Here is a 26,509-nt window from a genome sequence, read left to right on the forward strand (position 1 = left end):
AGAAAGCGCAGAGAATGTTCAATTGCTTGTGAAATTTAAATGTGGGAGATTACACAGCTGTTGAAGCCCCCCCCCCAACACAACCCCTCCCAAATGCATTTGTGCCACCTCATTCACTTTGTTTTGCTCGTTTTCTTCCCTTACTCCACCATCGCAACCTTTAGCCTTTCAACCCATTCTGGCTTTTGCCAATCAGTTTCTCCCTGATTGGAAAACACTGCATTGGAGGATCTAATTGCACCATACGGTAAAATATATTGCAAAAATCTTGAGTCGCTGTCAATCATTACCTTATTATAAAATTTCGATATGCAAATTGAGACGACTGTACATCAGCAAATACGGTCATATTGAACCTCTATGACACTACCGGCCAAATTAAAATTATATAACTGCCAATGGCAGCGAATGAGTTAATCTACTGTCGCACCATAGAAAATAACAAACATAAAATTGACTGGCTACAGCTAACATATGTATGAATTCAAATAAAAAAAACATATGTACATACCACTTTGGGCTGCTGTAAACAACCTACTGAATAATCCCTCTTGAATCGCTAGCATGCTGTCATATCAGACGTCGGCGTCGTTAGCACATTGTTAGCAAGAAGGCTGAACAACGTAACACACAGGGAGAACTTTGCACGACCTTAAACTAAACATAAGTAAAGTTACATGCTTAAAATTATTCCCAAATATATTAATGCTCCTGTGAACTTGTAAATGCAGTTGAAATAAAACATACAAAAAAAAAGTTCTCTGACAATGCCATCTTAAGGCAAATAAATGAACTGCATTCATATTATTAATTTTATATTATTATATATATTATTAATTTAAAGGGTTTATGAGTGTTTTTTGCGGGGGGCTTGGAACGGATTAGGCTATTTACATGTAAAAAGTGCTTCTACTTACAAAAATTCACCTTACTCAATGACTTGTGAAGCGAATTGCTCTGGTAAGTAAAGGCTCCGCTGTCCTTGCTTTGGTTAGACTCTGTCACCACCATTTTCTCACTTTTGTGAGCAAAGTGGTCACCACATCCGCTCTCTTTTTACTTGTCTTGCCAGCTGGGGGTCCCCACGTCCTGCTCGGAGGAAGGCCAATTACTTTACTGCCAGGCCAAGATGGCGGCACGCCCTTACCAGACAGTCAAGCAGCAGTGGTTCAGGTCTCTGCAAGAAACCGGCCTTGGCACCTGGGTGAAGAAACCACCTGAGCAGGAACAGTTCCTGCTGTCGGACTGAGGAATGTGTGTTGGTGTGATTTTGTGTACATAAGTGCAAAAGTGTTAACCTTTATTTTTCTAGAGTTAAAGTAGGAGCCGTGCTCTTTGCAAACACCCATCTAGTGGAAACCGTCATTATATTTTGTTGTGAATGGGCCACACATCCACTCCAGCGCTCAATACGAAAAGCGGAAGGTCAACTGGATGCGCTGAAAGGAACAGGAAATAAAAGGGATTGTTTTATTTGTTATTTATTTGATCCTATGTCTCTTTTACACGCATACACACTGTCTCCTGCACCCCCACCTTTCAGGTGTGCTGTCTGTCAAAGAAGGGTGGGGTAACCTTGAGCTAAATGAAAGGCAGCCGCTATCTTGTCATCAGCTATTTCCGGGGCCCAAGGCTCCCGCTGAGGAGCAAAGCCATGGGAGAGAGTGAAAGAGACGGAGGGAAGGAAAGAGAGAGAGGGAGGGAGGGAAGGAAAAGACCACGTCCAATTACTGGCCCTGTCATGGTGATGGGTGATAGAGGAAGAGAAAGCGATGGGAGGAGTGAGAGAGAAGGGGAAAAAAAAAAAAATCACAATTCAATGCCATCTCAAGCGACCCGTCCTCACCTTTTTCTATGCTTGTCTTCCTCCCCTGACTTGGCCCTTTTTTTCCTCGCCACTTCCTTTGTCTCCGCCACCCCTCCCCCCGCTCCTTGTCAATCTCCAGCGCAGCCTCGCCTTTCAAGGCGCGGCACAGTTTAACATGACATGACGACAGGTTAATACACCCCGCTGGGTCGGGAGAAGACGAGGTACATGAGCGCGGCCATTACTGTTGATGATGGAGGGAGCGACTTTTCTGTTCTACTCCTTCATGCTAAATATATCTCCTTACCCGGTACGGCACTTTTTCACCCTAAGAGCCTTGTTGACCTGATTCTTTACAGCAAGAGTATTAACTCTTTCAGTGCCATGGACGAGAATTCTCGCCTTTTAAAATAGTAATAACGGTAATGAATAATCAAATTATTGTCAAATGCGTTTTTTTAAGGAGGGTTGCTGACACCCTTGACTAATTCTTACCTACTACAGTGGACCCCCGGGTTACGGCGTCCCTGGCTTACATTTTTTTCATGTTGGGATGTGGAATACTGAGGTTTTTTTTTTTAGGTAACGACTCTTATTTTCTGTTGGCATCAAACTGCCGCTGCTGCAACACGTCATTAAAATGCTGGTCTGCTATTGGTCAGCGCACGGGGTCACAAAGATGGCTTCCTAAAGACTTGATCTCGTGTGAGAGTGCTTTCAATATAGTATTTATTACACATTTTAGTGCTTAAATCAAACTTGAATCGATTAGCCATGAGGCCCAAGATTGCTAGTGATATTAAAGAGAGAAGATGATTTATATGGAAACAAAGCTGGAGATAATCAAGAAATACGAAGAAAGCTAAACTAGCCTAGCCTCGGCTACCCTTATGAGAGAGTATGGCCATAACAAGCGTCACTCAAAGGTAAATAAATCCTTACATATTTTTATTTATGATGTTATTTCATTGTATGCATGTATATATATATATATATATATATATATATATATATATATATATATATATATATATATAAGTAGCACTTACTATACTATTTTGATACCAATTTTTAATACATATTTACAATATTTATGTTTTTACCTAGGGTTTCACATGCGTTAGCTAATTAACATAGGTTTGGAATGCCCTCCATACAGCTAATTCATTTTACGATCCCAACCCCAGGAACAGATTAATCTCGTAAAAAATTAATCTCTTATGGTGTTACCTGTGACCATTGGATGGCAGTGTTTCCACACATAAAACACAGATATTACCCAAATGCAATTCTAAGTAAGAAATGGTAATCAATCTTTCATATACATAGCACACAATATTCTGTCAGCCTTGGAAAATGAGTGAAAATGCTAAATATACTGGCCCTCTAGAGGTTTCTTTTTCCGCTAATGTTTGGCACTGAAGGAGTTAACACTTAACAAAAGTACAACAAGATTTTGTTTGATCATTTGTAATGATTAGCTTTTTGGGGCGGAAGTAAACAAACAAAAATTCACCAAATTTTTGCGCACACATTTCGAGATGGTGTACAATAGTACACCCCCTTCAGAGGTTTAACAACTCTGTTTGACCATTGGGCTATGAAATTTTGAGCACCCTCAAGCATACGAAAATAGGTTTTGGTAACTATACCAAATAGTACATGAAGGCACCATGGGGTATGTCCAATTTTAATGGAGTTTCTGTAGGTATCAAAAAAATCTGAGTTATAAGGGTGTAGGAATAGGTACAGTACTTTTTCTTTTCCAATTAAGAGCAAATAAATTGAAACATGTAGGGACATGATATATTGTGTTATAGTGACAGTCATGCTTTTGTTTTGTTGAGTTTCACGTGGTTAAGCATTTTTATTAGTGCTGCAATTTTTCGTCAAACGAGAGAAATAAAACATGTTACACAAGCTGGATACAATATGCTTAGGTAGTTCAACCATTTAACAAATGTGTCAAAAAAATAGCAGTAAAACAATCTTAACATGCCTCAGTTTAACATTCTCTATTGCTCATCAAAGACTGGTGGTACGTTTTGGACTCTTGACTTAAATTACAGTGCTCGATCAATTCTGGTTGTTGTTTGGAATGTGGAAGAAGTAGCTATGCAAACACACACATAGTGAGACAATTCAACCGCAAAGGAATGCCCAGGGGATTTAAATCCAAGAGGCCGATGTGCAAACCACGTTCCATCTGCTGCCCCATCATTGCTCCTGATTTCGAAAACATCCATTTTCTCTCATTTAGCACAGTACTCCGTTCCCCACGCGAGACATTCACCTGGATTATGATTGAGGGGAACGAGAGCTAGCGGTATAGCTTGGAAAGCGGTAACAGTGACACCTAGTGGCCATTTTCTGCTACTTTTAAAACGTATTCACTCGAGATGTTTACGGTCCCTTTAAAGGAGTGCTTTTTGTGTATAACACTTTTCATTCAGAATAAATGAATGAAGCTGTATTTGTCATTCATCACAGATTTAACCGCTGGTTTTCCAAAACACTTTGAGTTTCCGTGTGAATGGCAATATTCTACCGACAATTGTACATATGTAAAAAAATAAAAATCTACTGTATGATGCTCACAAGATCTTCAAATGTCTAATGATGATGTATATTTACAGTATATGAAGAACTGCTGCTAAGGTCGTCGAAATGCACTTCAGTGACAAATTAAAAAGTGAATGTTTGTACTGTAGATGTGAATAAAATCACAACATTGTGACATTTTTTTTCTTTAGTCGAATATCATTTATTTATGTCTCTTTTGGTCATTGGATATTATGTTAATGTTTTCAATTATTTTAAAAATGAAAAGAGAATGGAAAAACGTCTCGAATTGAAGATTTTAATTGGGATTGGTTCTGAGAATTGGCGTCTACAGCAGTTCTCAAACTGTCCACAAGATGGCGACGTTGGCCGGTTGAGCAACAAATCCACCAGGTATATATTACGAAATGTGTGTGTTGTGTTTATTAGGCTGTAATTGATTTTCCCATAACAATTATTTTATTTCAATGCACTGTACATTTCACATACACAAACACAGCAGCACATTTTTCTTTTTTTAGCTCACCAAAATGTATAGGATTAATTTAACGTAAAGTTTGACATTTTAAATACATTGCAAATTACAAAGCAGAACGACTGAACAGTGTAAAATGTTACTTTTGATTGCACACAGAAATTTTATTTATCGCTTTATTGACTTTAAGTAGTGTGGTGTAGTGTGATTGTGCATCCAGTGACGATAGTTAACATCCAAGGAAAACGAATAAAATGAATAATGCTCTTCATATTCCACACACACATTGGTTGAACGATAAAGAACGTCAAAGACATGATTGAAATGGCTCTTTTGATGGAGCTGACAAAACCTCTTTTTTTTTTTTTTTTTTTAATAATCAGAAAGTATACTGTAGAAGAGCACATACCAGCCAAAATAAATTATGCAAAGAGAACCACATATTGAAGTTGGAGGTGAATATGACAACAATGAAATGAAGCCTATCCTCTTTTTTTAGCCTTCCAATAGGAAAGCCATAATTTAATGTGTCGGGGCCAAAACATATTTCTTGCAAGTTGGAATTCATACAAATCAGACCTGTCTTTTTTCCCTTATCTGATTAAGAAAAAATTGATAGCGGTGGCTATGGGATTGAGTTCCTGAATGATACAGGAATTGTAATCTGCTCTGTACAATAGAACAAAATTAATTATTTAACAAGCAACTTTTACTGATGTGACAGCAATGCATTCTGATATCTTCATATGTCAAACTATTTTTACATCATGAGCCACAGATGGGGTAAACGAGATGTCCACCAGATTTTGGCAAAATACTTAAAATAATGCCATAAAATTAGCAAGTAAATAAAAACATAAAACTTTTGTTGCAGGCAGCCGAGCTTCTTGAACAAAATTCATGCAGCTAATTAGCTATGAAGATTTTTTTTTTCAGTATTTAAAAACTGTCTGCCAATAGTATACCATTTGTTTCTTCAAATCCCCACACAAGTTATTTGAAAGTAATAAGTGCTTCCTGTATTTCTCCTGTACTTTTACTGAGTATTTTGGTATTGAGATAAAAATACTTTTGTTTGTTGAAGAACAATTATAAACACAGAAGGCCAACTAGTACATTCCAACTTAATAATGAACGACCAAATTTGGAAAAACATTTATCAAAATTTTAACGTGTCAAGAGTTTAAACCGGTTTCTATCAATATTTTTTTCAATGAGAAAAAGTGACATGAGACCCACAGACGACACATTTTGCTCATCTCGATAAGTTTAAAAGTGATCAGTAGCAACTGCAATCGTGTCAGGATCATTACTCTGAAAAGTCATGTGGTACAAACAGGCACCATAAACTGTTAGCGTAACCAGTATAACTAAGACGCCTTTTAGTGCCCTGAGTTGTAATTTATTACATAAAATTGCATTTTTTTTTTTTTTTTTTTGGTCAAGAGTCGAGACTACTTCTGGAAGGCGGGAACAGTTTGTGACATGTTTGCTCAACTTTCAAAAGGTCAGGAGGTCGCACATGAAATGTTTCAAAATAAACCGTAAACTTCACATTGACGTGCAGTGAAACATGAGTAGCACATTTGAGTATGTAACAGAGCTGAAATACTCGAGTTGGCACCAAGCTGATGACCACGCATTTCAACGCGGGATTGCAGAGGAATGATGTGACCACAGCAAATCATAATCTAAAGTGTAAATAAATGAAATATTCTTCACATAAGTTGCGTGTAAAGATGCACTGTCTTGACCTATTATTGCTACACTTAACGACACTTCATCATTTTAGAAAGGCGGGATAAAGAAAATGTTGAAAGGGAAAAGCTGCACTGTAAACATGGAACAAGGCAACTTAAGTTTAAAAAAAAAGCACAAAGGACAATCATTTTTTGGAATGGTCTTGTTTTTAAAGGTATATAAAACATTTTTAGCCAATTTCCAAAGTAAAAAGGAAGGATTTTGTAAATACTCTTCTTTATGTCCATTATTTTTAAAAACATTTTTTCCACTCAGGGTTGTCATCTGGATTAGGTCATGTGACAAGCACCAGCCGAGCTGTGATTGGTCATTATGATCTCTGATGTCATCTTCAATCGACATCAGGTGGAACAATGTCATATAAAATCTATTAATTGGACGTGAAAAATAAATTAATTAGCAAACTAAATCGACAAAATACTAACTTTTTACTGCTGAAATCGGCTAAAGAAGTTTCCCTTTAACTTAAAGGGGAAGTCAACCAAAAAACGTTCTTTAAAACTATTTGGTGCGCCCTCATTAAGAGAAACAACATTCTGATGAATATTCTGAATTGTATGAATTAAGTTGCAAAATCTACCCATTTTTATCCATTTCAGGGGGCGGCCATTTTGTCACTTGCTGTCATCACAGTTGCTGAGGGCTCTTTACTAGAGCAATTTTCGGACTTTGGTCATGTGACATTCGCAAGCTGAGCTATGATTGGCCATTAACGAACCTTGCTGTGATATCATTTTTAGTCACCGCATGAAGCAAAATGGCCACCCCGTGAGTTTTTTTTTTGCTTTTTGTCATATTGCATTCATGTAATATTAACACTTTTACGTACATTTTCTTGAAAGAGAACCTGCAACACAATTTTGAGTGTTCTAACCAATTTAAATTTTGAAGTTTCCCAGTCAAACTGTTGCTGCCTAAAGCTTTACTCAAGCCATTATTAAAAAAAGTGACGTTAATTGACGTCAATGGCACTCCAAGACAGGATTCCCGTTGGCGTATTTTCACGTCAATGGCACTCAAAGTCATAATTGGAATTCTGTATTTATACTAATCAGTCTGCATAGAAAACCTGCTTTAAAAAGGATTTGGGTTGACTTCCCTTTTAAACTTATAAAGAAACAAATCATTTGAATTCATCATGAGGCACAGCTAGCTTCACAAAAATGAGCACAAATAACCACAAAGTCTTCATTAAAACCCTCCAAACAAAAAATATGTGTAACATTAAACAATATAATTCATATAGTTTTAACAATCTGATTGAGGTCACTTAATATGGAAACAACATGATTACACACACTTCTTTGATATACTGTATGCTACACAAATTGTCTCCAAAATATAGAAGCAGCTGATTTCTCTTCATGCAACCATTCAGCAGCAATTTAACAGCAGTGATGTGAATACACAGAAAACATACACTAGTCAATAAAAGAGGTGGATTTTAGGCTTTGGGGTGAAATTCCAGGATGGACGTTAACTTTTACAATTGAAGTCCGATCCCAAAGACATATTTTAAAATTTTTTCGAGAGTCCAAACAATCGGTTATGTTAGTACTTAATCACCTAAAGTAATTGTTTTCTTTGATACTCAATTCATTTAGTACTAGCTAATGTCAGCGTCTTAAAAAAAAAAAAAGAGAAAATACGTCTTTGGGATTGACTGAGTGGATTTGACCTTATGCAAATTTTTGAATGCAAGCTTAATATTTTACCATTAAGACTACTTACATTTTTGTCAGACAGGAGACGGATTTGTGCGTGTTAGCGTCTCATCAGAGTTCATTTTTCCTGCAGCAGGGCGGGGATGTTGATGTTCCAGCCGATGGCCTGTCGGTCGAAGCCGCAGGTGAACAGGTTGCATGTTTGGTTCTCCTCGTTCCACGTGGTGGAACACACCATGCGCCGGTGGCCCTGCGTTGACCCACATTTTGTCGTTTGGATTCTCATGAGGATCGCGGATCGAAATCATCCCGTGGTTTCCTTACCATCCTGTTGCTGCGAGGCAGTCGGGCCAGCCTCACTCCGCTCATGTCAAACAGCCGCACTTGTCGGTTGTCGTGCGGCAGGGCGATGATCCTCTGGTTGGCGGAGACGCTTATCCTGCAATATTTTATCGTAAAATATACATCATATTGCGTATGGGATGAGATGGGATTTCTCATAAGATTTAGTCCTCTTCTTCAAGTGGAAAACAAAAATATTGCCGTAGGTGATTTGAAAGTTCTTGGAGCATCCTGTTTTTCTCCTACTTCCACATGCCAATTTTTAAATGTTTATTTATTTAATAATCAAGATTTTTTTTGTTAATTTTAACTAAGGTTTTCAACAACTCTCTCGCTATACATTCTGACTGAGACGAAAGGATCACAGAACACACATTTGAGTAAGCCTGGTTTGTTCAAAAGTGATCAGTACAAACGGCAACTGTCAAGCTGTCACTTTTGTCAACTGCCTTTGAAAGATAAATTTGGCTGCTCTCGCAAGCCGTATAATATAGCACTCGTGCGCTGCTAGCTAGAGGCAACAGGCACTATTATATAAATAAAACGCCAGCATAATTATTTTATGTGATTTCAGGAATAAGTTGTATTGTTTGTATCGTGACTCTACCACAGAAACAGGTTGAGAGCTACAAAATCATCTGCTGTCGCAGCAGATATTTTGAGAACTACTTTTTGGCCTCTGTGCCAAAATGTAAGCATTGTTATCCGTACATTATTCGGTATGTTATTGTTTATTTTGAAGTCTCACCACTATTGGCAGCATTGTTTTACTGTCACAACAGTAACAGGCAGTGCATTCTCCTATGTACTCCACTGACAAAAAATATCTCATGATGTGCAGGGACAAAAAAATGTCATAGCATCCTAATCTTGCAAGATGTTGTCGCACAAGATCTCATCCCATTCTTAGTAGCAAATACACAACATAAACATATGCCCGAGCCCTACCGCAAAAAGCAAAATTTCAATCCTAGTTAGCATATAAAAGTGAACAATAAAATAGCTTAGCTACAATTCGTATTGGAAATAGCAAGACTCCAATGTTTTCAAAAACATCACCTACCTGTTGACAGCTGAATCCGTGCGGATTGTCGCTATTGGTGACCTCATGTTCTTCAGATCCCACACCTTAACTGTGCGGTCATCGCTCCCCGACACCACGTTGTCGCCCACCGTGAACACCGCTGATGTCACCGTGCTGCCGGGAATATAGAAATTTTTCAAAGCAATTTACCTTGACTGTCACACATGTTTCTAAGGCTATACCTGTGGGAACAACATTTCCTAGCCTCCATCAGAAATGATGGCCTAACCTTAACCATAACCCAATTCAAATCTATACTGTAAAACAGAGGTGGGCAAACTCTGACTCGAGGGCCGCAAATGGTTCTAAAATTTGATAAAATGGCCGGACCTGGATCAGATGGATTGGAGCGTTATTCAAATTCCATTTATTTAACTATTTATTGAAACGACTCTTCCAATAATGAAAATTAAACTTATTTTTGGCTAACATTTACCATTTTAAAAGCACAGTTCCGCTATCCTTCAGGGAATTAACATTATCACTCTCTCCTCCTGATTGATGATTGCTTCAAGTTTGGTGGGCCGGATTTAAAAGCTTATCGCGCCGCATATGGTCCTCGGGCAGTCGTCTACCAATTCCTGCTCTAAAAGCAAGAATCGACCCTCAAAAAAAGGTCCGAACAAGTGAGGACCGGCCTAAATGTCCTCACTTCTCCAAAATGTCCTCACTATGTCCGTAGAAAACTCAAAACGGTTCTCACAAATATAGCCGTAGAGAAACACACACACACACAGCAAGCGTTTGCTACATGTTTAATTCAAACTGACATGAAATTAAGGGCTAATTAGCAAGCACTAAACTCCTATAAGTGAGGCAGATGCTCCCAGCAACGGCTGTATTTTTGTAGGTGCCCTATGACTTTGCAGTCTAACCCGACTGGGAACATGTGAGGCGGTGAGGGAAGGAGGCGTGGGAGCTCTACTCGGTGGGGGAAGCATTGTCAGACAAGGTAATTTATTAAAAGGTTGATTAAGGTTAAAGCGTTTTTAGAAAGGCTTTGCGAGGAGGGAGGGGAAGTGTTCAGTACTACTTAATGGCCTCTCGGCTTGTCGCTGACAGCTAAGGTCAAAAATATTTTGGGGAGGATAGGACGATATTGAAAAGAGAAAAAAAAAAACCTACGCTTTAAAGAGAATTTCAATCATCAGCTTTGTGTATCCTAAAGCTGTTGGAAAGACAAATATAACACAACATTAAATTTGTGGAGCAAGTCTACTGACTTTTTAATTTTTTTTTTTTGCCACTAGCTGTTTTGTTAGCTTACACGCAGTTGTCATTAGGTTGCAATTACGGAAGGGTAGTGGGATGCTGCACTTTTAGCTGCCTCAGACTGTTGTCAGCAAGCATTAGCGCTAATTGCCGGAGAAGACAAGGAATGTGAAGCGGTGTTCCCTGAAGCTGGGAAAACGTGCCACATTGAAGAAATTAGCAGGAGAAATGGCAGCTTTTTTTGTGACAGCAAACTGCTCACTAGTTGGTGTGTGCAGGTAATTAGCTTGGTATTGATAGTAATCTGATGTGTGTCTGTGTGTGTGTGTAGGAAGACAGGAAATGGACCTGTCCTACACAAACATACACACAAAGCATTGAGACCATGTTGTCAAAATCATCAAAAAGTGGCAATCAAAAACACATTCAAACCTACCTAAAATATACATCACAAAAATAAACACCTATAAATTACAAAATGTCTGGAAGCACGAAATTGTGATCATCATTCTTTTCACATAAATTTTAACTTCTTTGCAGCACATCACTCTTTACCTACAAACTCCTCTCGATAAATGTTGTTTTATGAGACATTTTTTTTTTCACTAAAACAGCACAATTGAGTTAGTACGTTTGTTAAAAAGTGATCAGTAGGAACAGCATCAAACTGTGCAGTCATTTACAACAATCATGCCAGGCTATAAAAAGCAATTGAGCGCTGCTAGCTAGCAGCTAATTAATGTTAACTTTATAACCACTGGTAAAAGGTTCCAAATGTCAACATCTGCCTTAATGAAGTCGTTTGTTGTATTTGCAAATGAACATGATTTTGGAATAATAATGTATTGTTTATAGCTATAGTCGAGAGCAACAGTTGCAGTAGAAAGACTAATCAAGCTATTACACCGTGACGCTGCCAGGAATAATTTCAAAAATATAAGGCCATCGGAGCATTCATGTCCACTTATTTTTGGTAACCTAAGATTTATTTTGAAATGTGCCTTCTGACTGGAGTTACATAAATAAGGCATGTTTGTTTTGCAGAAATTTTACTTGCATATAACAGAAGCAACAATTGTTGCACAAGGCACACATGTTCAAGATAATGCAATAAATTACAGGGACTGAGCAAATGTTGGCGTTTTTATGGTCTAGAAAGCTGCGAATCTGTAGTGATAAAATATGTTAGTCTTGTATCCTCCTGTCATAGATCAAATGTTCTCAAAAACAGCTGCAGACACACACACACATCTTCGAAAGACCACACAAGCTGTTGTAGAGAACGAAAATGAGTGACAGCAATTGAACACTCACATTGGAAAAAGTACAAAGAGTGGAGGATTAATGGAGAGGCAGACCGATAAATACTGTACACAAGACACAGAGAGAAGCTGAGGTGGGGGGAGAGGCACTTAGCAATGAATGAGATGCAAGTAGAGGATTTAGCTTTGCGAATTTGTGTGAGGCTGTCTTTTGAGAAGCAAACTCCAGAGAAAAAATAAAGCACCACCTTGTGGTCTGTATAAATACTGCAGGAACGAGTAGACTTCAAGCAAAACGACAGTATGTAAGAAAGAGACTGACTCTGTATGTCCTTGGAAGACATTGACGGAGTGGATGGATGGATCTCTGAAGTCCCACAATCGGAAGGTTGTGTCCCTGGATGAGGTGACGACCAATCGTTGGGTTGGATGGGTGCAACAGTGTGTCAACTCCTGGTCATGACCTGAACATTCAGAGCAATAAACCTTTAAGTCAGGTAAGAGTAACTAATGTAATTAATTCAATATGTTAAAAATCAGTTATATAAGAAATCTTTTTAAATTACCTCAATTGCGAAAACAAGGTTTTGAACAAGTGGTCCAATGCATGAAAGGTTAACATGACATGTTTACAATAGTTACTAACTGCTTAGCTGTGGCATTCATACATGCAGAAGGTATGAATAGCTATTTTTTTATTTAATTACTTTACACAAACCTAATTCTGATTTAAAAGCATCACCAGAACATGTGAGACGTGTTTCAATTTTGTTGTTAAATATAATAATAAATAATAATACTAAATGTTTGTTGGGTTCTTTGATTAAAATTCTAATCATCCAAAATGACTGGGAGGGGGAAATAATTATGTGTAGCATTAAAGATTACTAATAAGAGAACATATTCTATATCATCTTATAGTGAGCACTCAAATATTCACAGGACGGCATTTACCATTATGTTTTGCAAACTGTTTTTTCTACTTTTTCACCTTTAATGCCATTCAATGTTTGTGTTCTCAAGCAGGCTAGCAACAGTAGCATTGCTTTGGCGCCATCTTGTGGAATGCATAATATTGCTTCTCTTGCAATGCAGATATTACAGACTGGCCTTGATCTTTTCTAGTTTAAGAACATTTACTATTGTGTGTAAATGTCAAAATCAAAACCATAGAGCGCCAGTATGTTTATTTATTTGCAAATGTTAATATAACAAGAGTTTGTGCTAGCATCCTATTTATTTAGCTTGTTGAAGAGCTTCAATAAAGTGGATTGTTTATGATGAATAAACAATTAATCCCGATACCATGTAACATGCAGTTATTTATTGCAAGCCAATATCTCATGAAGTGTTATTTTGGTGAATTCAGTCATATTATTAGTCAGTCCACAAGTGGATGGAGTATTTACAGATATGCTAATGGCTGAATAAACTTGTCATAAATACATTAAATGTGGTGCCAAGTCCTGCGTTGTGTACTCACTTACCAGTGAGCGTGTGCACCAGTTCAGATGTCTCCACCTCATAAAGGTTGGCAGCACGATCCCAAGAAGCTGTCACCACTTGTCGGCCACCCACTAGCCAATCAGCTGCGATAACTACACCCTGGTGACTTTTCAAGGTTGCCGTAGCAACCCGGACAGTGGGCACCTCGCTAGGGCCTTCGCCGTCTACCTCGCCTTCTTCTCTGTCTGAAGAATCCTGGTCGTCATCACATGGTGCCTAATATCAGGGAAAAAAATAATTTCACAAAGTCAATCGGGAGTGTGAGCCATTTCCGTTCAAATTGAGAAGAATAAAGTGACTTACACTGACATCTGGTGGTGGCTGTGGGGCAGGTAGCTGCACCATGTAGCGCCAGATGTGAGCTGTCTGGTCCCCGGAGGCTGAGGCGACACAAGGACACCGACAAACACACAGATCGAGATTAACGGCTCGACGGGGAACGGCACGCTCAAAAGGCAATGAGGCAAAATAAAATATTGACACAAACATTCACGTTCGTACCTGTGAGGGCCACTTGCTCTGTGGGGTGGAACTTGATCGAGTTGACTGTGGAGGAGAGATCAATGCAAAAGACTAATCAAAAACCAAGAGACGTATTCAATACTTGAAAAGAAACAACATCGGTGTCAATGAATACTTTTAAACTAAATGGTGTTTCTCAGCAGCAGAACTCAATAAAAGTATCTTGCTTTAAAAATACAAAAAAAAATGAGTCAAAAAGTTACATCAGTGTGGAACTGTGACCATCAAATCCATTTAAAATTGATTAATTCATACATTTTTAGACGTTAACAAAATTTGTGCATGCTAACTGGTCAGCAATCGCAATTAGACCTAACATTGTGGTGGATTACTATTTAACAAACACGAGCATTTTGTTCATAAATATATTCACACATATAAATGTACATTAGACATGCATGTGTCCTTGAAGTCACTTACAGGCGATGTTTCAATAATATTCCATCAGTAGACTTGACAGTGGCGCCGCCTGTTAGCTACTCTGAGGTCAGTAACTTCCTGTTCGTCGGCAGTTTTTGTGCATGAATGCCCCCTACTGATTATAGTTTTAAAAACTAAAACCGAGCCACTTTAGATTGTTTGTAGTAACAGGTTATAGTCTTGGATAACACCGCCGTAGTGTGTTTTGGGAAGTTCTTTTCTTATTAATGAGAAGATCCATGTTTTAACATCGCCTTTAATGAAAGCCAACTAACTACTAAATTAGTAAATATTTAATCACACAAAAATAATCGGCCATTTGTAGCGCTATGTAAAGGTGGTCTTGTTTATATATATGCATGTTTTTTCTCCCAAGGTACTGCTGTGATATATATCTTTTTCACTTAGTAACAATTAAAATTATTTTTTGTCAGTCTTTTTCATTGGAAATGATCCCAAACTTGTGATAGCCCCTGTTTTTTGGGGGTAGTCTCTCTCCCTTGTCTTGACAACTGCATGAAAGGTCTGTGTAGAAAACAGTGACTCAAAGATGGTTTTGGTGGAGCTTCGAGGCAGAAATTTTTAGTGGCCCTTTTTAAAGTTGATTGATCTGACTTGGTCAACTTCAATGTCCAGCCATACATTAGTGCATTATTTCCTCACAGATTTTTGATAATCGTGGCGTACTTAGTCTCTAACCAGTACTAACAGTGAGGGAAAAGGATAGGTTGAGGTTTTGGTTACCTGATCCTGCATGGCCACTATACTTTAGCAGACATTTTCCAGTCTCTATACTCCAAAGCAAAGCTGAGTGGTCTGTGAAGAAAGCAGGTCATGCAGTCAAGATGATTTTTTTTTTTTTTAAGCAAACAAATCTGATAAATGAATCATGAAAATCAAACATGCAGATCATATTTTTTTGGACTGAAATTGACGACATGCAGATTTCAACATGATATACCAGCTGAGGCAGTTCCAAGGACCACTGGTTGAGTTCTGGTGACACTAAGGTCCCAAATTCCATCTCTATGGCCAACGTATTCCTTCTGCAAATGGCACAAAGCTCTGGATCCTGTAGTGGCTTTGAAGCTGGATACTATCTGAATGTCAATTGCATTAATACAGAGAAGTGACAGGATTAGAACTGGCAAAAAAACAAAAATCTGATATTTCTTATGTGCAAAAAATAAACATATGTTAATGAAACAACAACTGATAAAAAAAAATGGTGAGGGAAAAATGACTATAATAAACAAAGGTAAAATACAAATGTTTCCAATTTATCAACAAAATAATCGATAGAATAATCAACTATTTGAAAGTAATAGGCCAAGTAATTTTCAATGAAGGGATAATAAGGAAAATTATTAGCATTAACGAACTCAAGCATGTGCCTCGTGGTGTCACATGACTTGACTCGGGGTTCACCAGTAGTTTAACTCGACGCTGCAAAAAATTCTCAGCTTGTGCTACGCACGTTGCAGCGAGTAGCCAACTGACCACAGCAAAGAGCGTCCGTCCATCTTTGGGAGTGATTAGACGATGCAGCAAAGCATCTGGTTCTCTTGTGTCAGACTGTGTTGATGTATGCTCTCATTCTGTCAGGTGTGGTTAGAATCACAACTGAAGCTTATTTCTCTGCAGCTATTGGAACACTATCAACAGCCCATTTCATTCAAGGTCAACTTGCTTAGATGCTGAAGCCACAGCTTCTAGGCATTAACTTGCCACCAAAACATTTTTGTATAGAACTATTTATACAGTAGTTACAGACTGAATGACCCCTAGTGTTTTTTTTTTTTACAAACTGTGTGAAGAAAATCTAAGTATACAAAAGCCACTGGCTGAAACTATGCAAGGGACAGGAAATAACATCAGAATCAAAATGCTCTAAGAACACACTACTAAGTGAACAAACACAGTGCAGCTCAGCCTCCATCTTGAGGGCATCATGGCCTACAATATGATTTTGCCAGTGGCCAACAGTAGGAAAAAAATAAACACTTTCCTGGCTCTATAAATCCAAGTGAAGGCAATAAAAAATGCCTTTGGTGTTTTTATAACAAAATATAGTGGCTCTCAAATCAAGGTACAAGCACTCCAGAAGGTACGTGAAAGCACTTCAGAGAATATGTAAAATTTTAACATGATGTATATTAATTGGAACATTAATTAAATTGTGTGATAGTGACACCTTGTAAAAAAAATAAAAAATACAAAAAACACCAATGCTACGCTTTTATTTTGCTGAGTTTTATACGGATGTATATTGTCATTAGTGAGATGATTTTTCCAGGTACCAGACAATTCTGTTTGACATTTTTAATGCTGTGACAGGAACAGTACATCTTTTCAAATTAAGTGCAAATGAATAAGAACATGAAGTAAAATTTTGCTTAATTGTGTTATAGTGACTGCTTTGCAAAAACAAATGTACGCTTTTATTTTGCAAAATTTTAAATGGATGTGTATTGTCATCAGGGACACAATTTCCCATCTGACAAGCCAGAAATAAAACATGTTACATGATCTATTTCCTGCTTGAGAAATGCCAATACATAGCACTACAAATGTACCTCAGAAGTTTCATAAATCAGGTACGAATAGAGGACCCCCCCCCCAACATCTAAAAATGCTATGTGCTGATTAGGTTATTTAATAGTTCAAATTATTTTGTATGTACCACACATTAAATGTAGCTATCTATCATAATTTCCCTTTACATGATGCAATACAGTTACATGATGAAATATAGTGTTTTATGTCTGTCAATGCACCTTTTGCTAAAAATAAGTTGGGAGACGAGATGCAGTCAAGGTCAGACTGCGGTTTAAAAAGAGAATCAGAGCATGTGATTAACAGCATACACGGGACATTACCCATGACTCTCCTCCTCGTAACTCTCAAGTGGCCAAACTGAAATTGCACGGCCCACCTATTTTGCCATTGAAAGTGTACGATTAATATATGTAGCAAAGAAATGACTAAGAAAAGATCTCGAGAGCGGTGGTAACCGCTTAAAAGAAAAGTAGGCAACTCTGTAAATGAATTACACTTAAACACATGACATATCACATGACCTTAGAGGGTAGGACGAGATGTGCCTCCTTGTCCTCACTCGGAAACAAAGCGCCACTTCATCGTGACATCACGTAAGCGTTTCCAAATATTTACACAGGTAACACATTTACTGTATAAAAAGGCAAACATCAGTCCAATACCTTACTAGTTGAGGCTTTGTAGGTGGTTTTCAGCTTCTGTGACAGTTGGCTGGTGCTGTGGCTGGCTGCGGGACAAAGACATAGTCAACATTACAAATGGAAACAAATCGGCGGCAGTTGACAAACTTAGAGGTTGATTTCAATGGTGCTTTGAGATGACCCGGCTACATGTCAATACTACACTAAATACGTGTATCTCATGCACACGGACAACCTGTTTTACAGCATGTTTACGGTGCACCTCTTACCAATTCTCACAATGTCTAAAATTCAAATATATATTTTGTTGTTATGAGAGAGGTGAAATATCATATGAATGCAAAGACAAAAGAAGTAATTCTCATAACAAACTCTGAAGATTATGAATAGTGAAACATGCTCAAAGTGCAACAGAAAAAAAGAATATATCCTTCAGACCATTCTGTTTACTTTAAAAAGATACTTTATTATGTTATTTTTAACAGTAAAAGTTAATATATTGTCTAGAATTAATTGGATGATTTTTCCTGTACAATTAATTCATTCAATTCCAAAGGCGTATATATTAGGACACTCAATTCTATTTACGGATTTACAATTATTTCCCGGCACTTAATGAGTTAATCCCTTTTGCCACTTACTGTCACCTGAAAATGACATCACATTGTGATTTGATTGGTCATCACCTGAGACCTGAGAGCATGTGATGTCATTTTTCATTAACAGTAAGTAGCAAAATGTGCCGTTAAAGTTATTAGTTGCACATGAAAACAATTTTGTTATCAAATTAGACAAAATAATATATTAGATAGAAGGACATGGGTTTTTTTCAGGGCCGATACAATACCAATTATTTGTAGTCAAGGTTGCCAATAACTGCTAATTGCAACCAATATTGATTTTTTTTTGTTTTATTTAAGGAAAAACAAATGTTTGCTAATATTTTATTTGATTCTACACAAATGTAAGGAACATGGGGGACTTCAGAAATTAGAACATCAGATTTTTCAACAAAATGTTTAATATCGGCACCAATAATTGCCATGGCTGAAAATTGCTTCACAAATTAAAAATCATTTTAAATAATAGCATGTAACCATTACCAATAATACTTTGAATAAATACATGTTCTATTATAACACATTTCCAAGAAAGGCTTTTTATTTAGTTATATTTAGATCACTCATTATGATCTATTTAATAGCAAAAGTGTTCATGAATCTAAACCCTTTTCAAAATCTTCTAGTGAAGCCGCATAATGTGCATTGGGGAAACCATACAGGCAAAACAATAACATTACTCCAACATATCCCACAGGAAATACTAGACCTTTTGTTTTCAGAGGTCCCTTGGAGGGATCTCCTCCCTCAAGATTCTGTCCGTCGCCAGTCAGACGTTCGTTCAGGGACTCAATTTCCCGTCGTACTGGAATGTTAACACAGAGACCAGAATTTGGTAAACATCAGTCAATCAATTCCTACAACGTACAATAAACGTACAACACACACTCCAAATATGGAGGTTGTCAAAATGGTCACTTATTGTTATTAAATTTTGAAGTGCTGATGTTAGCTTAGTTACATTTTCTCAAAGTCAGGACAAATTCATGTACTCACATTCAAGGTTTTCAATGTAGAGATTTTCAAATTCTCGTTCGATCTGGCCAAATAGGTCGAGAAGATTGTTACGTAGAGAATGGGGCAGCTTGGAGTCCTAGAAAAATACATCAAAATATAGTCATTTTAAAGAGATGAAATCGTTGCCCGATCATGAAATGTCAAATTTGTGAAGCTTTTAACCATGCTAGAATGATGTTTTTTTAACCCTAAACACCCCTTAAGTGTTCATTTCCTTCATTGGTGCATTTTTGGCATTTCTTGCTTATTTTGCGCTCTCACACCGGCTCCGCCCAAGCAGGTAAATATGACTTGAGAAAAACTTATGACGACAGAAGCAATTCGTACACCTACACCACCGACCTTATCCGCGGCTTTCAGTTTTGTTTTGGTTCCGGAGTTGAGGAGGAGAGATTTTGCACCGAGTCGGCCAAGTAAAGAGTAACATTTAATTGATTTGTTAGAACGTTGTACTGTGGAAAATGTAAAAGTGACGAAAATGTGTGTTTTGGAGCACATTCAACATCATCCGCAGGAGGATCTCGAGTTATGAAAACTGAGTTCCCATAGGGAACGATTTGATACCAGGATGACTTGTCAGTGAGTGTGATCTATTAACACGGTTTTGCATTTTAATGTCAATAAAACGCCTGTTTTTGGATCCGTCATTCACTCCGCGACCCGATGGTGGCTGGATGGATGTATCATAAAGGGGGCGTGGCAGACACACGGCGGGAGATGCGGATTCAGTAAACCAGATGTTTCACTTCTTGTGTAGCAATAGCAGTACCAAAAAAAATCATATTTAATAAAAAAATAAATCGCCAAAGGGCCAAATGTCATTTATAAGTATATATTTAACTGGAAAGTGTACAAATATAATCATCACCTTTAACATTGATCCTGCATAAATGCATAATTACAACTACCACAGCTAGTTCAGAATGTCAATTATTTTTTAGAAAGCATTTTTATTAGTTGCTCACCAGCCTTAAAACCCATAAACAAGTGCATACCCAGTTACTAGGTGAGCACCAGTCTAAACCAGACCAACGCGAAGCGATAAGTACAAGCTGGCGTGACAGCAGACGTCTGCGTTTGACAGCTCAAATAAAGAGTCTTATTTCCGATCCAAAGCCAACTCAGAAGAGGACCGCGGAACCAAATACTTAACCGTCACTCATTCTTCTGGCACAAGTTCAAAACCAACATTCTGTCAAAGAAACAGTGACGCAGCGTCACATGTTTGAAAAAAAAAAAACAACAACAACAGGCAGTCATTATGTATACAAAGCTGCTTAGTTGTGCCCCTAAAAACCTGCAACATATTTCAGACTAATAACGTCAGCATGGGAAAGGGCATTCTGCATGTTATTAGTCAGTTTTAAAGCTAGGTTGATAGATGAGAAAAGAAACGGAGTAGATTCTGGACATTAAGCGTGTCAACAGGTTGAGAGGGGACTATTCAGACATAGACAAGCGGCCTATATTAAAACTTGATGAGACAACGGGTCAGTGCAAGTTACAGGCTCTAGTTTGAGAGGCTGATAAGTCAATGAAAAGAAAGTTAAGATTAAAGAACATGAAACCACGATAACATCCACTGATAGGAATTACATGATTTAGTATGTAAATGTTGAAGATAAAATATATTTTAGATATAATGTTGAGAATTCATGAATATATGGAAGTGTTATAGCTCAGTAGTCAAATGTTAATATATTATTGCTCTTTTGTAAAGTATTGGAGACTGAATAAAAACAAATTTATTTTTATCGCAATTATGGCATTGACCATGAAAAAAAAAAATCTTAAAATTAACAACCAGGATCTATGTGACCAAATAGAGAAGTCGTTTTAAGTAAATATCTGCCCACCTAATATTTATGACCTTCCCTTTCTGGAGGTAATAAAGGACGGGTAGCGGCATCTAATATAACCATCGCTAACTTGAACGGTCGTCTAAAAAAGGGCATGAAACATGAGGTCAAAAGGATGTGCATTTGACTTAAAACTGTAGAAGACAATGATGATGTCAAATGTAAAGTTATAAAAAGTACTCTGTTCCTACCTGTCCCTCCAGCATGTCTCCTCTCAAGATGCCAGGTGGCCTCTCCTCCGTACTGTTCGTGCGCCGAATAGACAGGCTGTGAGCCTTGCGCTTTTGTTTGGGGTGACGAGCGGTTGAGGCAGAGCTGCCGCTGCTCCCACCCTCAACAGGCATCCCGCCTACTTTGCTGGACGGCCCTGCCCCCTGCTTACCTCCTACCTGAAGAGCGGGCACACGAAACCCGACAGGGCTAGATGGCTGATGGGTGGGCAGCACTGGTTAGTTAGCACCATCTGCCTGTGAGGCAAAAGGAAGCTTACGGTAAGTGCAAGGATATGACCCAAATAGCCGATTCATCAGACTACATTAGTATATTTTAGATTTATTTCTATGGCATTTCGAAGGCATTATGCATAGGCAGAGCTAAACTATAAATACATTCTCATCATTGGTCCGATTGTATAGAAGGTGAATGAAGTTTGGGTAACGTGCATATTTTGTAAAATGGGCTAATTTCAGAAACGCATAGGGGGGTGGAACATGTGCCATTATGTTTGATCCTCTGGGGATTTCATAGACAACCATAGTTGAGATAATTGAATGAATGCTTTTGTTCTCATAAAGCCCCCTAAATAGGGACGAGCAATATAGTGGAACATGAACCAGAGAGCACAAACGACAGCAACAGTTTTCCATGGTGATACTCAAGTTCAATGTAATTATTACATTAAAAAACGTTTTTTTGTAGTTATCTATGACTGATTTAGTATGTTTTTGTTCCGTCTTTTTACAATGTTAGGAAAGCAACGGGAGCACATTATGATAGCACAAAAGTCAAGCTACCTCAATGCTACCTAGTGCTCAGTTTAAAAAAAAAAAAAAAAAAAAGTAACATTTAACGGATTTTTCTTTCTTATTCGCTCTTTCAGCGCCATTGATGAGAATTCTCATCTTTTAAAATCGTACAAAATAATACAATTCTCATCAAATACTTTTTTTAAGGAGGCTCGCTGACACCCTTGATGAGTGCTTATGTATTATTAAGCCAATTGAGCACTGTAGTGATAAATATGACCATTGGACGGCAGCATTGCAATACATACTACGCATACATTACATACTTGTAATTCTAAATAGAACCAGTAATGGGGCTGCTCCCACCTGCAGTCCCTGAGGGTTTTTCCTTTTCCCGAATGGGGTTATTGAGTTTTTCATTCCTCTTCTAGGCGCTTTGTTCAGGGGATGCCGTTGTGTATTTGTTTTGGTCAGTCTGATTTCTTTTTCACCTGAGAAGCCCTTTGAGACTGTGGTGATTCAGGGCTATACACAGAAATCTGACTTGACTAAGTAAGGAATGGAAATCAATCGTTCATATGATACCACCCAAGTTTACATAATCATAGCACACAATATTCTGTCGGGCTTGAAAGATGAGAAAAAAAGCTAAATATTCTGCCACTAGAAGTTGCCTTTTTCAATAACGCTTGGCACTGAGAGTTAGTATGAGCACTAGATTACTATAACACAAACTATTTTGTGCAAAGTTTCAATGAACAGTTATCAAAATGATCATTAAATGGCAGTCTGACATTTTTTTCAATTTAGGTGTTTTACTTCACTCTGTACTTTCTTTTCTTTACTTATGGACATCTGCCATAATACTTTAGCATTTTTCTATTAAGCACAGGGTGTGAGCTTCAACACCTCTAACAATAGAGAAATACAAAGATTAAAAGCCAAAAAACAAGAATGTCTTAAGGACAAACAGGTTACTAAAAGGTGTGTTACATACAGAGGAAATTCGAGAAATCACGTTTCACTTCACAAAGTCATGTTGTAAACTGGCCATTTTAAACCTTTATTAGGGCAAAATGAGGGATTGTGGAAATACAGTAGCTTAAGCGGGTCTTTTTGCTCTTAAGGATTATTTTTAATGAGACAAATTTAAATGATTGAAATATAAGACTAAAGGCAGAGCACGGAATAAAAGTTAAATACTACAAATTACTTAGGTAGTGGCTCTTTTGCTGATTACCTAAAAGAACTCGCATACCATTGGAAAGCACATGTACAGTACTTTAAGTAGTGATGAGTAGAAAACGTAAAATGAAAAACATAAAACACAAATAAATGTATTCCTAAAAAGAATCATTTTGAAGAATGAGAGACCAATTTTTGTATAGCTGGTCTGAAATTGGAATTGTTGCTTGTACCTTACGTGGTTGTATGGCGATATCAAAGGTTACTTTTTTTCTAGCAAGTAAAAATATTCCCGAACCACTTAACAAACATTCAAATTGACCTTTTAAAACTATAGACGGCAAACTAAGAATACTCACCGCTGTCCCAAATGACCGAGATGAGCTCACCTAGCACTTCCTTTCAGATGTCATTGCCGAAATACCACAAGATCACAGTGAAGTGTAACGTCACTCAGTTCACACTAATCTTGTGTAATATTCTGTACAATCTTCAAATATAAAAACATTGCCGAATAATAATGTGGCAGTGGATAAATCACAACGCTCCGAGAATTGTTGCAATCTTTTTGACACATCACGTATTGCTGGGGAGCATTTACTTCCGTGTTGCACCGTTCTGTTTTGTTCTATACCCACCAATGAGCTGTCCGCTATTATTACATCAGCCAATAGAAAAGCAGTGACATTGACGCATGCGCTAGTAGTCCAGCGATTCAGTATTGCGCCGTAAACCTCGCCGTAAGCGAAGGCGAATTGATTAGAGAATAGCGGAATGCAACTCCAACACAAGAAATAAGACAAAGTAAGTATTGTTTGTGTTCGTTAACGTTCTATTTAGCAAATAAACACATACTTGCGTTATCAGACCTGGGTGGAGCCGGGTCACGCTTGTGCTGTGGTCTGATGGCGTGTGATAGAAGAGGTGTTGACTTTAAAACCAGACAAGGATTTAAGGAACGGACTAACTCGAATGTTGTAATCCTAGCACGCAATATCAATCCATGTTTTAGCTGCGCTCAACATTCAAGTGCACGTGATTGGTTTGCAGCTTTGGTCGCACGATGGTGCGGGTCTGGTGGGCGGCGCTAAGGGCGGTGGCATCCCAGGGAGCAGCTGTGTTAAAAACAAACGTACCTACTGGCTACGCAGGCTCTCGTCAACCTTGGACTCGAACGTTTCGCCCACCGGTCACTGCGTGTTTCCGAGCTTTATCCAGGTAAGCTTTTGTGCTCTCGGGCCACCATATTTCGCTTTAAGTTAGCAACAACAAATCTTAAACTTTAATCGAAACTAGGAAAAGTCCTCATGTCAGATTGTGTGACCGCATAAGGAAATACGCATAGAACGTAAACATTGTTTGCTACATTCCTTTTATTGGCGTACACAACTGCACTTATCGCTTTATAGTGTTATATTAGACATTAATGATAAAAAAGCGTACTCGCTAATGTTTTTGAAGGGCTATTTGACAAAAGGGAAGTTTAATACTTTACATTATTTAATGTAGCGTGAACTTCATTTTATTTGCCTTAAACTTACTAAAACATAACTTTAAGGAAATGTAAGTAAGCTGCAGGTAATTCTCCAAAATAAGAGGCAAAACATGCTTGCTTGAGTACCCCGAATAAATGTTGGTGCTTGCTGCAGTGACCTTGGACGCCAAGAGTGTTCGACCAAAATGCCAGAGATAACCACAGACCACCTGGACGAGAAGCAAGTGCAGTTGCTGGCCGAAATGTGCATCCTCATCGATGAGAATGATCAACGGATAGGCGCTGACACAAAGAAAAACTGCCACCTAAACGCCAACATTGATAAAGGTGAAGTTCCCCTGCAGTTACACCCGTTTTGCCTCTTTCGATGTTATTTTGTATCTGACAAATATTGTTTTACAATTAGGTTTGTTACACAGAGCCTTTAGCGTCTTCATTTTCAACAGTGAAGAGAAGCTGCTCTTACAACAGCGGTCTGATGCCAAAATTACTTTTCCTGGTGAGTAGCACAGCTACAAAAGATTTGTTTCTGTAATTTGCAGTGTGTAATACTGTTCCTATGTTTCAGGTTGTTTCACAAACACATGCTGCAGTCACCCATTACACACAGACAGTGAGATGGAGGAGAAAGATGCCATTGGAGTGAGGAGAGCAGCACAAAGGAGACTCAAAGCGGAACTTGGCATCCCCATAGAACAAGTGAGACGCAGAGAGGGGTGGTAAAAGAAATATGCATTTGATTTTCCGTCACTCTTTTGCAGGTGACCCCAGATGAAATGGCCTATCTAACAAGAATCCATTATAAAGCTCAGTCAGATGGTGTTTGGGGAGAACATGAGATCGATTACATCCTCTTTATGCAGAAGGTACCACGCAAAAGTCATGTTGACTGCCAGAAACTAAGTACATTGTGGTTATCTAAAATTGACAAAATATTTTGTAACGACGATATATTTTTCAATGTCTGTAAAGGATGTGGAGTTGAGACCAGACCCTAACGAAATTAAAAGCTACTGTTACGTGAGCAAAGAAGAGTTGCGGCAAATGCTGGAGAAGGCTAAGCGCAAAGAGTTGAACATCACGCCCTGGTTTCAACTCATCGCAGAAACCTTCCTCTTCAAGTGGTGGGACAATTTGCAGAATTTAAAACAATTCATGGATCACACCAACATCCACCGCATGTAATTTATTATTTACATCGAGTTGTAGCTTCTTGCAACGTCAAGCTTTTGGTTTTTATGGTTTTGACCGTACAAGCCAGAAATTCTATGGTTTGTTTATTGTTTATTGGTCAGTAAACTATAAAAAAGCAAAGTAATAAACACTAATACGCTAAACAGCGCAAAGTAATGGTGAACAAAAATGGCTTATTTTTCTATAGTAAAAAAATAATCGCTTGGTCACACGTATAGTTCAAAAAGTACTGAACCTGACACTGGATTTCTTTGTAGACTTTTGCCATTAAAATGGTGTTGCTTCCTGAGATTTATTTTCTTCTTGTGTGACTTCTTCTCTTTTATCCTGTCCTTGCGTGGTTTCTCGTCAAATACT

General features: G+C 38.1%; 3 protein-coding genes across 4 annotated transcripts in view; 2 read left to right on the forward strand and 1 right to left on the reverse strand.

Moving 5' to 3' along the window:
• Positions 1–4,559, forward strand: part of adarb2 (adenosine deaminase RNA specific B2 (inactive)) — a 147,301-nt gene extending 142,742 nt beyond the window's left edge. Inside the window, exon 10 of the mRNA XM_088402397.1 lies at positions 1,073–4,559. Coding sequence (XP_088258523.1) covers positions 1,073–1,249 — 177 coding nt within the window. The 3' untranslated portion in view covers positions 1,250–4,559. The remainder of the gene's footprint in view (positions 1–1,072) is intronic.
• A 246-nt stretch (positions 4,560–4,805) lies between these two features.
• Positions 4,806–24,371, reverse strand: wdr37 (WD repeat domain 37). 2 transcript variants are annotated; one of them, XM_088402401.1, is made up of 14 exons: positions 24,319–24,371; positions 21,505–21,780; positions 19,434–19,530; positions 19,147–19,242; positions 17,839–17,903; positions 15,579–15,717; positions 15,362–15,433; positions 14,177–14,221; positions 13,979–14,055; positions 13,657–13,891; positions 12,492–12,633; positions 9,675–9,809; positions 8,594–8,708; positions 4,806–8,519 (listed from the first exon to the last, which is right to left on the reverse strand). In XM_088402401.1, exons 2-14 carry the CDS (start codon positions 21,655–21,657, stop codon positions 8,388–8,390), a joined length of 1,503 nt encoding a protein of 500 aa, XP_088258527.1. In that variant the 5' UTR covers positions 21,658–21,780; positions 24,319–24,371; the 3' UTR covers positions 4,806–8,387. The 2 variants fall into 2 exon arrangements, with proteins under 2 accessions (XP_088258527.1, XP_088258526.1); XM_088402400.1 differs by lacking the exon at positions 24,319–24,371 and adding an exon at positions 23,823–24,067.
• Positions 24,136–26,441, forward strand: idi1 (isopentenyl-diphosphate delta isomerase 1). Its single transcript, XM_088402402.1, has 7 exons — positions 24,136–24,267; positions 24,514–24,681; positions 25,113–25,285; positions 25,365–25,457; positions 25,527–25,657; positions 25,720–25,824; positions 25,931–26,441. Exons 2-7 carry the CDS (start codon positions 24,527–24,529, stop codon positions 26,141–26,143), a joined length of 870 nt encoding a protein of 289 aa, XP_088258528.1. The 5' UTR covers positions 24,136–24,267; positions 24,514–24,526; the 3' UTR covers positions 26,144–26,441.
• The last annotated feature ends 68 nt before the right edge of the window (positions 26,442–26,509 follow it).

This window comes from Hippichthys cyanospilos, chromosome 19 (assembly GCF_059441005.1).
Source record: "Hippichthys cyanospilos isolate Australia breed blue-spotted pipefish chromosome 19, RoL_Hcya_1.0, whole genome shotgun sequence".
NCBI classification, from domain to species: domain Eukaryota; kingdom Metazoa; phylum Chordata; class Actinopteri; order Syngnathiformes; family Syngnathidae; genus Hippichthys; species Hippichthys cyanospilos.